Here is a 12,639-nt window from a genome sequence, read left to right as displayed (position 1 = left end):
ATCCCTGATCCATGACCCTGACCCTGATCCCTGACCCCGATCCCTGATCCATGACCCTGACCCTGATCCCTGATCCATGATCCCTGATCCTGACCCTGACCCCAATCCCTGATCCCTGACCCTGACCCTGACCCCATCCCCTGACCCTGACCCTGACCCTGACCCTGATCCATGACCCTGATCCCTGAACCTGATCCCTGACCCTGACCCTGACCCTGACCCTGACCCCTGACCTTGATCCCTGACCCTGACCCTGACCCTGATCCCTGATCCCTGACCCTGACCCAAAGGCTTTATTCATGTGAATCGAGGGTTATTTCATCTGATTTAGGAGGTTTTAGGAGCTTTTTTCTCCACATAATTGATGAAAACTGCTGAGGATTTCATGGTAATTAGCTCATTTAAACGATGACGGGACTTTTTCATCATGCAGCCGTTAGTTTTGTCATCAGTTGCTCTTCCTCCTGTCTAGTATTGGTGCTCAGCATCATCCTCATCACTATAGTCGTGTCACCAGAACAGCGTTGACACAGGTGTGCTGTCATTCTGAATCCAGGAACCATCTCAGTGAACAGCGTAAGAACCGCCTACACCGCCCCTGGAGACAGCGAGAGCCTGGACCTGGATGATACTTTGTACCTTGGGGGTCTGCCTGAAGACCGGGCTGGACTCATCTTCCCCACAGAGGTTAGTCTGTGGATGGACTTGTGTAACTCCTGTGTCAGCCACTCTCGGGAACACTTGTGAAACACCTGTGGGGGGGTCGTCTGCATTGTGCTGCATTTTGTACATTTACTAAACCAGTTTGTCCTTCAGGTGTCATGTCCACACCACAGGACCCTTTCTGAGGTCCGGCTCAGTCCCTGAGTTTGGGCCTGAGGACTGTTGCACCACAGGTGTATGAAGATGCTGATAACATCTGTCACCCCCTCCGCAGGTGTGGACCGCTCTGTTGAATTATGGCTACGTGGGCTGCATCAGAGACCTGTTTGTGGACGGGCAGAGCAAAGACATCCGGAGGCTGGCCGAGGCCCAGAGGGCGGTGGGTGTGAAGCCCTCCTGCTCCCGGGAGCCTCCGAAGCAGTGCCTGTCCAACCCCTGCCAGCACAACGGCAACTGCAGGGAGGGGTGGAACCGTTATGTCTGCGACTGCTCTGGGACCGGCTACCTGGGACGTTCCTGTGAGAGAGGTAAGATGGGTCTGGACTGGACTGGGCCACTCTGCTCTCGTCTAAAGTGGACTTGACTACACTAGAGTCAACTAGACTCTACAAGAGTGGGCTGAACTGTGGGCTAGACTTGACCATAGAGGACAAGACTAGAACATAGAGAACTAGACTGGACCATAGAGGACAAGACTAGGCTATACTTGACTAGAGTTGACTACACTAGTCTATAGTGGGCTAGCCTAGTCCTCTTTAGCCTAGCCTACTCTACTCTTCTACTATAGTCTAGTGTAGTCCAGTACAGTTTATTCTAGTTCACTATAGTCTGATCTAGTCCCCTATAGTCTGGTCTAGTCCGTTATAGTCTTATCTAGTCCATTCTAGTCTGGTGTGGTGTACTCTAGTCTAGTCCACTCTTGTCTAGTCCTCTATTGTCTAATCTAGTCCTCTACAGACTAGACTAGAGGCCAGAGGACTCAATAGTCTGGTATAGTATACTCTAGTCTAGTCCACTCTAGTCTAGTCTGGTCCTCTCCCCTTATAGACTAGTCTACCAGGCTAGTCTAGTCCACTCTAGTTTGGTCTGGTCTAGACTAGACGCTGTCATGAGCCAGTCTGGTGGTTGAAGCTCTCCAGGCTCATTGTGTCTCCTGATGCCGTTCTCAGCATCATTTCATCCATTTGAGTCTTCAGGAAGCCAAACAGATTACAGACAGCCCAGAGTGCACGTTGGCGTGCACGTTGGTGTGCACGTTGGGGGGGCAGGCTGGAACAGCACATGACAGCAGGTGGGGAGATGAGGAGCAATGAGAGACGAAGAAGAGATGTTTGTGAGGACCAGAGAAGCTCTGCTGATGACATGCACGTCCTCTCACACATGGGGGACGTGCACGTCCTCTCACAGCAGGGGGACGTGCACGTCCTCTCACAGCAGGGGGACGTGCACGTCCTGCCTGAGCCAGCGTCCCTTCTCGTCCCTTCTCGTCCCTTCTCGTCCCTTCTGGTCTCTTCTGGTCTCCTCCTCTCTGAGCACTGAGGGGTCACTAACCGGAGGCTCCGGGCTAAAGGAAGCGCAGATGGAGGAACAGATGGAGGAGAGATACCTGCAGCCTCCACCTCCCTCGTCCTCCTCCTCCTCCCTTGTCCTCCCTCTTCCTCCCTCGTCCTCCCTCGTCCTCCTCCACCTCCCTCGTCCTCCTCTTCCTCCCTCTTCCTCCCTCGTCCTCCCTCTTCCTCCCTCTTCCTCCCTCTTCCTCCCTCTTCCTCCTCTTCCTCCCTCGTCCTCCCTCGTCCTCCCTCCACCTCCCTCTTCCTCCCTCTTCCTCCCTCGTCCTCCTCTTCCTCCCTCTTCCTCCCTCGTCCTCCCTCTTCCTCCCTCTTCCTCCCTCGTCCTCCCTCGTCCTCCCTCTTCCTCCCTCGTCCTCCTCTTCCTCCCTCTTCCTCCCTCGTCCTCCCTCGTCCTCCCTCTTCCTCCCTCTTCCCCTGTAGCTGCTGCTGCTGTAGCTGCTGCTGCTGTAGCTGCTGTAGCTGCTGCTGCTGTAGCTGCTGCTGTAGCTGCTGCTGCTGTAGCTGCTGCTGCTGCTGCTGCTGTAGCTGCTGCTGCTGTAGCTGCTGCTGCTGCTGCTGCTGTAGCTGCTGCTGCTGTAGCTGCTGCTGCTGCTGTAGCTGCTGCTGCTGTAGCTGCTGCTGCTGTAGCTGCTGCTGCTGTAGCTGCTGCTGTAGCTGCTGCTGCTGTAGCTGCTGCTGTAGCTGCTGCTGCTGTAGCTGCTGTAGCTGCTGCTGCTGCTGCTGTAGCTGCTGCTGTAGCTGCTGCTGCTGTAGCTGCTGCTGCTGTAGCTGCTGCTGTAGCTGCTGCTGCTCCTGCTGCTGTAGCTGCTGCTGCTGTAGCTGCTGCTGCTGCTGCTGTAGCTGCTGCTGCTCCTGCTGCTGTAGCTGCTGCTGCTGTAGCTGCTGCTGCTGTAGCTGCTGCTGCTGCTGCTGTAGCTGCTGCTGCTCCTGCTGCTGTAGCTGCTGCTGCTGTAGCTGCTGCTGCTGTAGCTGCTGCTGCTGCTGCTGCTGTAGCTGCTGCTGCTCCTGCTGCTGTCTGCTGCTGCTGCTGTAGCTGCTGCTGCTGTAGCTGCTGCTGCTGCTGCTGTAGCTGCTGCTGCTGTAGCTGCTGCTGCTGCTGCTGCTGTAGCTGCTGCTGCTGTAGCTGCTGCTGCTGCTGTAGCTGCTGCTGCTGTAGCTGCTGCTGCTGTAGCTGCTGCTGCTGTAGCTGCTGCTGTAGCTGCTGCTGCTGTAGCTGCTGCTGCTGTAGCTGCTGCTGTAGCTGCTGCTGCTGTAGCTGCTGTAGCTGCTGCTGCTGCTGCTGTAGCTGCTGCTGTAGCTGCTGCTGCTGTAGCTGCTGCTGCTGTAGCTGCTGCTGTAGCTGCTGCTGCTGCTGCTGCTGTAGCTGCTGCTGCTGTAGCCGCTGCTGTAGCCGCTGCTGTAGCTGCTTCTGTCTGGTCCCACCACACCGGAGTTCGCCCCTCTTTCCTGCTAACTTTGACTCTCCCCCCCCCCCATTTGCTGCTGCAGATGCGACCATTCTGTCCTACGACGGCAGCAAGTTTATGAAGGTGCAGCTGCCTGTGGTGATGCACACGGAGGCGGAGGACGTCTCCCTGCGCTTCCGCTCCCAGCGGGCCTACGGCATCCTCATGGCAACCACATCCCGTAACTCTGCAGACACCCTCCGTCTGGAGCTGGATGGAGGCCGCGTCCGACTCACCGTCAACTTAGGTACACACACCAACGCACACACGTGGATGAACGAGCAGCAGGAGCTGACGGGACAAGGTGTCCCACTCTTGGATGTCCTCAGATTATTCTGTCCCTCGTCTGTTCTGTCCTCCTGCAACACAAAGTTGTTGATTCCCTTAACCTACTGAACCACTGAGCGGAGACAAAGGCGTCTTCTGTCGGCTCATGTCAAGTCTTCTAGCTTGAAAGGGTTAGACACAGGTGAGACACCTGAGGAGCATCAGGGTTCAGACAGACAGGCAGGACAGGACCAGACAGACCAACAGGAGACAGTGGACACAGGTGAGACACCTGAGGAGCATCAGGGTTCAGACAGACAGCAGGAGGACAGGATCAGACAGACCAACAGGAGACAGTGGACACAGGTGAGACACCTGAGGAGCATCAGGGTTCAGACAGACAGGCAGGACAGGACCAGACAGACCAACAGGAGACAGTGGACACAGGTGAGACACCTGAGGAGCATCAGGGTTCAGACAGACAGGCAAGAAGGACCAGACAGACCAACAGGAGACAGTGGACACAGGTGAGAACCTGAGGAGCATCAGGGTTCAGACGACAGGCAAGACAGGACCAGACAGACAACAGGAGACAGTGGACACAGGTGAGACACCTGTGGAGCATCAGGGTTCAGACAGACAGGCAGGACAGGACCAGACAGACCAACAGGAGACAGTGGACACAAGTGAGACACCTGTGGAGCATCAAGGTTCAGACAGACAGGCAGGACAGGACCAGACAGACCAACAGGAGACAGTGGACACAGGTGAGACACCTGTGGAGCATCAAGGTTCAGACAGACAGGCAGGACAGGACCAGACAGACCAACAGGAGACAGTGGACACAGGTGAGACACCTGAGGAGCATCAGGGTTCAGACAGACAGGCAGGACAGGACCAGACAGACCAACAGGAGACAGTGGACACAGGTTGAGACACCTGAGGAGCATCAGGGTTCAGACAGACAGGCAGGACAGGACCAGACAGACCAACAGGAGACAGTGGACACAGGTGAGACACCTGAGGAGCATCAGGGTTCAGACAGACAGGCAGGACAGGACCAGACAGACCAACAGGAGACAGTGGACACAGGTGAGACACCTGAGGAGCATCAGGGTTCAGACAGACAGGCAGGACAGGACCAGACAGACCAACAGGAGACAGTGGACACAGGTGAGACATGTGGAGCATCAGGGTTCAGACAGACAGGCAGGACAGGACCAGACAGACCAACAGGAGACAGTGGACACAGGTGAGACACTGAGGAGCATCAGAGTTCAGACAGACAGGCAGGACAGGACCAGACAGACCAACAGGAGACAGTGGACACAAGTGAGACCCTGTGGAGCATCAGGGTTCAGACAGACAGGCAAGACAGGACCAGACAGACCAACAGGAGACAGTGGACACAGGTGAGACACCTGAGGAGCATCAGGGTTCAGACAGACAGGCAGGACAGGACCAGACAGACCAACAGGAGACAGTGGACACAGGTGAGACACCTGAGGAGCATCAGGGTTCAGACAGACAGGCAGGACAGGACCAGACAGACCAACAGGAGACAGTGGACACAGGTGAGACACCTGAGGAGCATCAGAGTTCAGACAGACAGGCAGGACAGGACCAGACAGACCAACAGGAGACAGTGGACACAGGTGAGACACTGTGGAGCATCAGGGTTCAGACAGACAGGCAAGACAGGACCAGACAGACCAACAGGAGACAGTGGACACAGGTGAGACACCTGAGGAGCATCAGAGTTCAGACAGACAGGCAAGACAGGACCAGACAGACCAACAGGAGACAGTGGACACAGGTGAGACACCTGTGGAGCATCAGAGTTCAGACAGACAGGCAGGACAGGCTTGTCTAGTGTTTTGTGAAGGGAAGTTTTCATGTTCACGTGCACCAGGAAGTGTCGCTACAACACAGACGTGTTGATCAGAGGGTCGAGTCCAACGCTGCCTTGGTGCTGACTGCCAGTGGACCTGTGCATCCCCAACCTGCAAACACACACAGCCTGTCCATAAAGCTCTGAGGACAGATGTCCTCCAGTCCCTGAGGGACACACACACGTCCACATGTTCCAGTCCCTGAGGGACACACACACGTCCACAGTTCCAGTCCCTGATGGACACACACGTCCACATGTTCCAGTCCCTGAGGACACAGACGTCCACATGTTCCAGTCCCTGACAGACACACACGTCCACATGTTCCAGTCCTGACAGACACATACGTCCACATGTTCCAGTCCCTGACGGACACATACGTCCACATGTTCCAGTCCCTGACAGACACATACGTCCACATGTTCCAGTCCCTGAGGGACACATACGTCCACATGTTCCAGTCCCTGACGGACACATACGTCCACATGTTCCAGTCCCTGAGGGACACAGACGTCACATGTTCCAGTCCCTGACGGACACACACGTCCACATGTTCCAGTCCCTGACGGACAACACGTCCACATGTTCCAGTCCCTGACAGACACACAGTCCACATGTTCCAGTCCCTGAGGGACACAGACGTCCACATGTTCCAGTCCCTGAGGGACACAGACGTCCACATGTTCCAGTCCCTGACAGACACACACGTCCACATGTTCCAGTCCCTGACAGACACATACGTCCACATGTTCCAGTCCCTGAGGGACACAGACGTCCACATGTTCCAGTCCCTGAGGGACACAGACGTCCACATGTTCCAGTCCCTGAGGGACACACACGTCCACGTTAACATCTTTAAGCGAGGGGTGCATGTGGTGGTCTCTGGTTGTCTGCAGCCACGTCTTCTCTGTGGTTGATGCCACACGACACACAAGGGCCTCAAAATTCAACCCCCCCCTCGATGAGTGGAAATTTGGGCTCTGGGTGGGCGACATAAAAACGTGGGTGTCGTTTGGACAAACCAAAAGACGAGACCCATCTCAGTCCCGCTGAGCCTTTGATTGGGGACTGAAACTGTCGCTCAGGCCAGAGTGGCCGACGAGCACTGGGCACCTGCTAGAACACGCCCCCTCCCTCCGTGAGTCCAGGACCGCTAGAATCAGCCTTTTGAAATGAGCGTAGTAAAAGAGAAGAAGGAGGGGGGGTGTTTCCATGGCAGCGTGGATGCACGTGCAGGGTGTGTCGATGTGTGCGTCCCCGGGGCGTGGAGAGTGTGTGCATGTGTGCAGCATTAACCCTCTGCTCTGCTCTCCCTCCAGACTGTATCAGGATAAACTGTACAGCCAGTAAGTGATCCTCCATCTCACCTAACCCCCCCCACGTGTGTGTGTGTGTGTGTGTGTGTGTGTGGTGTGTGTGTGTGTGTGTGTGTGTGTGTGTGTGTGTGTGTGTCTGACTCTGTCTCAGTCCATCTGTCCATGATATTTCATTTTATGTGCCTTTGTACCATGAGTGTGTGTGTGATTGTGCACGTGTTGGAAAGAGGAGGTGCACGTACAGCGTGCGTGGTTGTGCACGTGTTGGAAAGAGGAGGTGCACGTACAGCGTGCGTGGTTGTGCACCAGGAGCGCTGGGATTTTTGCTGAGGCTCAGAGTTTCCAGGTCGGCCATTTTAGCAACGGTGGAAGCCAGACTGTAATAAAAGAGAAGTGAGAGTGGGAGGTGGGGGGGGGCAGTGGGGGGGGGAGGAGCAGTGGGGGGGCAGTGGGGGGGCAGTGGGGGGGGCAGGTTCGACCCCCCCCTCATTACTCCTCCTTCATGCTGCAGACAAAAGACAAATGATTATTCTCTTTGTCTGCGCTGCTCCTGATGTTCACTTCTCTTCTTCATCTGTGCGTGTGTGTGTGTGTGTGTGTGTGTGTGTGCGTGTGTGTGTGTGTGCGTGTGTGTGTGTGTGTGTGTGTGTGTGTGTGTGTGTGTTCAGTTTTGTTTGGTATGTGTTTCTGTTCACGCTGCTGTGAGTGGTGCTGAATCCCTGATGAAGTTTAATTCCCTCATGTGGAGTTTTCTCTCTGTCACGACCATTGAGGGGGGAGGGGGGAGAGGGGGGGAGGGGGGGAGAGAGAGGGGGGGGGGGGGGGAGAGAGGGGGGGAGGGAGGGAGGAGGGGGGGGGGGGAGAGAGGGGGGGAGGGGGGGAGGGAGGAGAGGGGAGGGGAGAGGGGAGGGGGGGAGAGGAGGAGGGGGGGAGGGGGGAGGAGGGGGGGAGGGAGGAGAGGGGAGGGGGGGAGGGGGGGAGAGAGGGGGGGAGGGAGGGAGGGGAGGGGGGGAGAGAGAGGGGAGGAGGGGGGGAGAGGAGAGTATCTCTGATAGGAAAGAGGTGGTGAAATGGACGACTGCTGTTGCCATAGAAACCCCGCTAGCCATCCAGCGCTGCTGCTATCCTGCCTGTCGGCCAACTTTAGACAGCTGGAGCCTGGTTCTGAGCGTCGTGCAGATTATAAATGATGCATTTATGTGTGACTGACTGGTGCTGCAGGACCGGACCGGCCCAGCCCGGCCCGGCCCGGCCAGCGGTCCGATGGTACCGGCCTGAGGCTCATCCAGCTGGTACTGGGAGTCATGGAATGATGATGTCATGGTGTTCTCATCGGAATCTGCAGGCTCCTGATCACAATAACTCGAAGCTCAGAGTGGGTCAGCACCGACCCAGAGTGGGTCAGCACCGACCCAGACGCTGTCAGCACCGACCCAGAGTGGGTCTGTTCGTCCGCGTTTGTCCTGGTCATTCAGTGATCAGGCAGTGATCCAGGCAGTGATCAGCCAGTGATCAGGCAGTGATCCAGGCAGTGATCAGGCAGTGATCAGGCAGTGATCCAGGCAGTGATCAGGCAGTGATCAGGCGGTGATCAGGCAGTGATCAGGCGGTGATCAGGCAAGTGATCAGGCAGTGATCAGGCAGTGATCAGGCAGTGATCCAGGCGGTGATCCAGGCAGTGATCCAGGCCGTGATCAGGCAGTGATCCAGGCGGTGATCCAGGCAGTGATCCAGGCCGTGATCAGCCAGTGATCAGGCAGTGATCCAGGCAGTGATCAGGCAGTGATCCAGGCAGTGATCAGGCGGTGATCAGGCAGTGATCAGGCAGTGATCAGGCAGTGATCCAGGCGGTGATCCAGGCAGTGATCCAGGCAGTGATCAGGCAGTGATCAGGCAGTGATCCAGGCAGTGATCAGGCGGTGATCAGGCAGTGATCCAGGCAGTGATCAGGCAGTGATCAGGCGGTGATCAGGCAGTGATCAGGCGGTGATCAGGCAAGTGATCAGGCAGTGATCAGGCAGTGATCAGGCAGTGATCCAGGCGGTGATCCAGGCAGTGATCCAGGCCGTGATCAGGCAGTGATCCAGGCGGTGATCCAGGCAGTGATCAGCAGTGATCCAGGCAGTGATCAGCCAGTGATCAGGCAGTGATCCAGGCAGTGATCAGGCAGTGATCCAGGCAGTGATCAGGCGGTGATCAGGCAGTGATCAGGCAGGAAGTGATCAGGCAGTGATCCAGGCGGTGATCCAGGCAGTGATCCAGGCAGTGATCAGGCAGTGATCAGGCAGTGATCCAGGCAGTGATCAGGCGGTGATCAGGCAGTGATCAGGCAGTGATCAGGCAGTGATCCAGGCGGTGGTGATCCAGGCAGTGATCCAGGCAGTGATCAGGCAGTGATCAGGCAGTGATCAGGCAGTGATCCAGGCAGTGATCCAGGCGGTGATCAGGCAGTGATCAGGCAGTGATCAGGCAGTGATCAGGCAGTGATCCAGGCGGGTGATCAGGCAGTGATCAGGCAGTGATCCAGGCGGGTGATCAGGCAGTGATCAGGCGGTGGTGATCAGGCAGTGATCCAGGCGGTGATCAGGCAGTGATCAGGCAGTGATCAGGCAGTGATCCAGGCGGTGATCAGGCAGTGATCAGGCAGTGATCCAGGCGGTGTGATCCAGGCAGTGATCAGGCAGTGATCCAGGCAGTGATCAGGCAGTGATCCATGGTAACTGGATAAAGATGCTCCTGCCCAGAGCACAGCTGAGGCTCCTCAGGGGAACCCTGTGTCCTCTCTGGACGCTCAACACTCTCTGCTTTAGAAACACTCCTGTGGCCTTTGAATCAACCCAGTCTGTGGCTCTACCTGTCTGCCAGAGCACCTGAGCCGCGTCCACATGGTGGACACTCCTGCAAAAGAATCTGTTCCGTCATCGTCTGCAGACCCACACTTCTCAAACCAGCAAGGTGGAGGTGGCGGAGAAGAGACAGGGACAGGGACAGGGACAGGGACAGGGGATGGTGGATTTGATGCTTAGGGTCGCTGTGGTGCTCATAATGGGAAGGGGAGGACAGGGACATCCAGATTCTGGCCTCAGTCAGCATGTCAAATATGTTAAGACAAGAGATGGAAGATGGACAGAGGGAGGACAGACTGAAGGAGAGGACGGACTTGGGGAGAGGACAGATGTGGGGAGAGGACAGATGTGGGGAGAGGACAGACGTGGGGAGAGGACAGACGTGGGGAGAGGACAGACGTGGGGAGAGGACAGATGTGGGGAGAGGACAGATGTGGGGAGAGGACAGACGTGGGGAGAGGACAGCGTTCCTGTCCTCCTGTTCTCTGTGTAGACTCGTTCATCCGGGTCACAGTTGTCCCAGGTAAGATTTCTGTGTCCTGTTGTTCGTCAGCACGTTGGACAGCTCCCTGATAATCACTGCGTGCGTGGTGCCCCCGTGAGGCAAACTGTGGTACTGCACCCCGCCTCTTCTTCTGTGGTGTCTCTTGCGGATGGGTCGAGTGTGTGATGGCAGTCGGGCCGGTACCGGCAGCAGGGACTTGTGTTAAACACCCCTCACGTGTGTGTTGACGTGTGTGTGTGTGTGGTGTCATCTGTCTCGCTGGTGTGGATGCAGAGCGTGCGTGTGTGTGTGTGTGCGTGTGTGTGTGTGCGTGCCAACATTGAGAGACGTGCGCTTCCTCCCCTCCTCTCTCGCCCCCATTTCCAGCTCTTCTGTCCATACATGTGAAACCATCCTGCCTGGATTCTGTACTTTCTATGTCTCTGGATCTCTTCTGTCTCTGTGTGTCCACCTCTGGCTGCATTGTGTTAATGGTGCTCTGGGCTATGTGTAGGTAAAGGCCCAGAGACCATCTTTGCGGGTTCGGGCCTCAATGATAATGAGTGGCATACGGTGAGGGTAAACCGGCGTGGAAAGAGCCTCAAACTCACCGTGGACGACCTGCAGCCTGTCGAAGGTAACCACCGCAGCCTCACTTTTTATGAATGTGTGTAGATCTGTGCTAGAGACGTGTGGCAGATGTCCCCCCAGTGTAATCAGACATGGGGGGCAGGTTTCAGCCTGTCTGGACCAGCTCGTTCTGTACTGTAGCCTGTCACCGTAAAGCAAAGGTGTCAAACTCTGGCCCGTGGGCCAAATTTGGCCCGCAATGTAATTATATTTGGCCCGCGAAGCCATCCCAATCGGCTATTAGAGCTGTTATTGTCCTTTAAAGCGCATGTGCTAATACTCCAAATCCCAGAATGCTCTGCTGGTGTTTTGGTGTGAAAATCCACACTCCACAGCAGCTGGTGGTGGTAATGCACCAATTTGTGGCTTGCCAACCACCGAGAGAGAGGAAGTAGTCATAGTGACCTTATATGCTAATGCTAATTCTGGCACCGCACTACCCCTCTGAAAAATGATTAAAGGAAAATCCAGAAAATAGGACCTTTCTGAACAGGTAGGAGGCAGAATGTCTGTTTAGATGTGTAGACGGACCTGTCTGTCCTGTATGTGGAGCCAATGAGCATTACAAGGAGAACAACAACAGATAACACTATAAAACACAACACCAAGACAAGCACACACACCTGGAAATGACTCAAAGGTGCCAGAAAAAGAGATTAAAAGGCCTCACATTTACATTACATTAACTTACAATAGCAAAAGATTACTGTTGGAATTTAAAAGAGAAGAAATGATAACGTGTTTTTTAAATTTGAATTTCAACTTTGCATGTGTGCAATAATAAATTATATATTGTACTGTGTTAAGTTTTGCTTGTTCCATGTTCAGTTGTTGAGCAAAAACTAGTTTGGGTCCTTATCAAAAGGTTCCCTGTTAGGGTTAGGGGTAGGGTTAGGGTTAGCTGGGAGAAAGAACCTTCAATAAATATCAATGTTGGCCCGTGACTTTGTCCCAGTTTTGAATTTTGGCCCACTGGGTATTGGAGTTTGACACCTCTGCCGTAAAGGGTTGACCTTTGTAGGCTTCATCAGCGCGCCCTGATAACAGCGCTAACCTCTGAAGTTTACCCCCCCAGGTCAGATGGCGGGTGACCACACCCAGCTGGAGTTCCACAACGTGGAGACGGGTATCGTGACCGAGAAGCGCTTCATGCCCGCCGTGCCCTCCAATTTTATCGGCCACCTTCAGGGCCTGGCGCTGAACGGTATGCCGTACATTGACCTGTGCAAGAACGGCGACATCGACTACTGTGAGCTGAACGCCGTCATCGGCTACAAGAGCATCGTGGCCGACCCCGTGACCTTCCGCTCGCGCTCCAGTTTTGTCACGCTGCCCACGCTGCAGGCCTACTACTCCATGCATCTCTTCATGCAGTTCAAGACCACCTCGCCCGACGGGCTCATTCTGTACAACCGAGGCGACGGCAACGACTTCATCGTGATCGAGCTGGTTAAAGGGTGAGCAGACGGCGGCGTTAGCGGAGTCAGAGGACACCTGACTCACACATGAAGCACGTCACACACTG

General features: G+C 55.5%; 2 protein-coding genes and 1 long non-coding RNA gene across 3 annotated transcripts in view; 2 read left to right on the top strand and 1 right to left on the bottom strand.

Annotated features, from left to right (window-relative positions):
* Positions 1-12,639, bottom strand: part of msh2 (mutS homolog 2 (E. coli)) — a 151,115-nt gene that overhangs the window by 97,008 nt on the left and 41,468 nt on the right. The window lies entirely within an intron of this gene.
* nrxn1a (neurexin 1a) overlaps positions 1-12,639 on the top strand; it is a 58,305-nt gene that overhangs the window by 29,467 nt on the left and 16,199 nt on the right. The window contains 6 exon segments of the mRNA XM_057011567.1: positions 557-687; positions 938-1,190; positions 3,723-3,926; positions 7,158-7,184; positions 10,999-11,121; positions 12,190-12,571. Of these exon segments, the coding sequence (XP_056867547.1) occupies positions 557-687; positions 938-1,190; positions 3,723-3,926; positions 7,158-7,184; positions 10,999-11,121; positions 12,190-12,571 (1,120 nt within the window).
* Positions 9,564-10,992, top strand: LOC130513051 (uncharacterized). Its single transcript, XR_008946594.1, has 3 exons — positions 9,564-9,593; positions 9,839-10,042; positions 10,116-10,992. It is a non-coding gene; the product is annotated as an uncharacterized LOC130513051 (long non-coding RNA).

This window comes from Takifugu flavidus, chromosome 1 (assembly GCF_003711565.1).
Source record: "Takifugu flavidus isolate HTHZ2018 chromosome 1, ASM371156v2, whole genome shotgun sequence".
NCBI classification, from domain to species: Eukaryota; Metazoa; Chordata; class Actinopteri; order Tetraodontiformes; family Tetraodontidae; genus Takifugu; species Takifugu flavidus.
The sequence above is the reverse complement of the archived record's forward strand: the minus strand, read 5'-3'. Positions and strand labels throughout refer to the sequence as shown.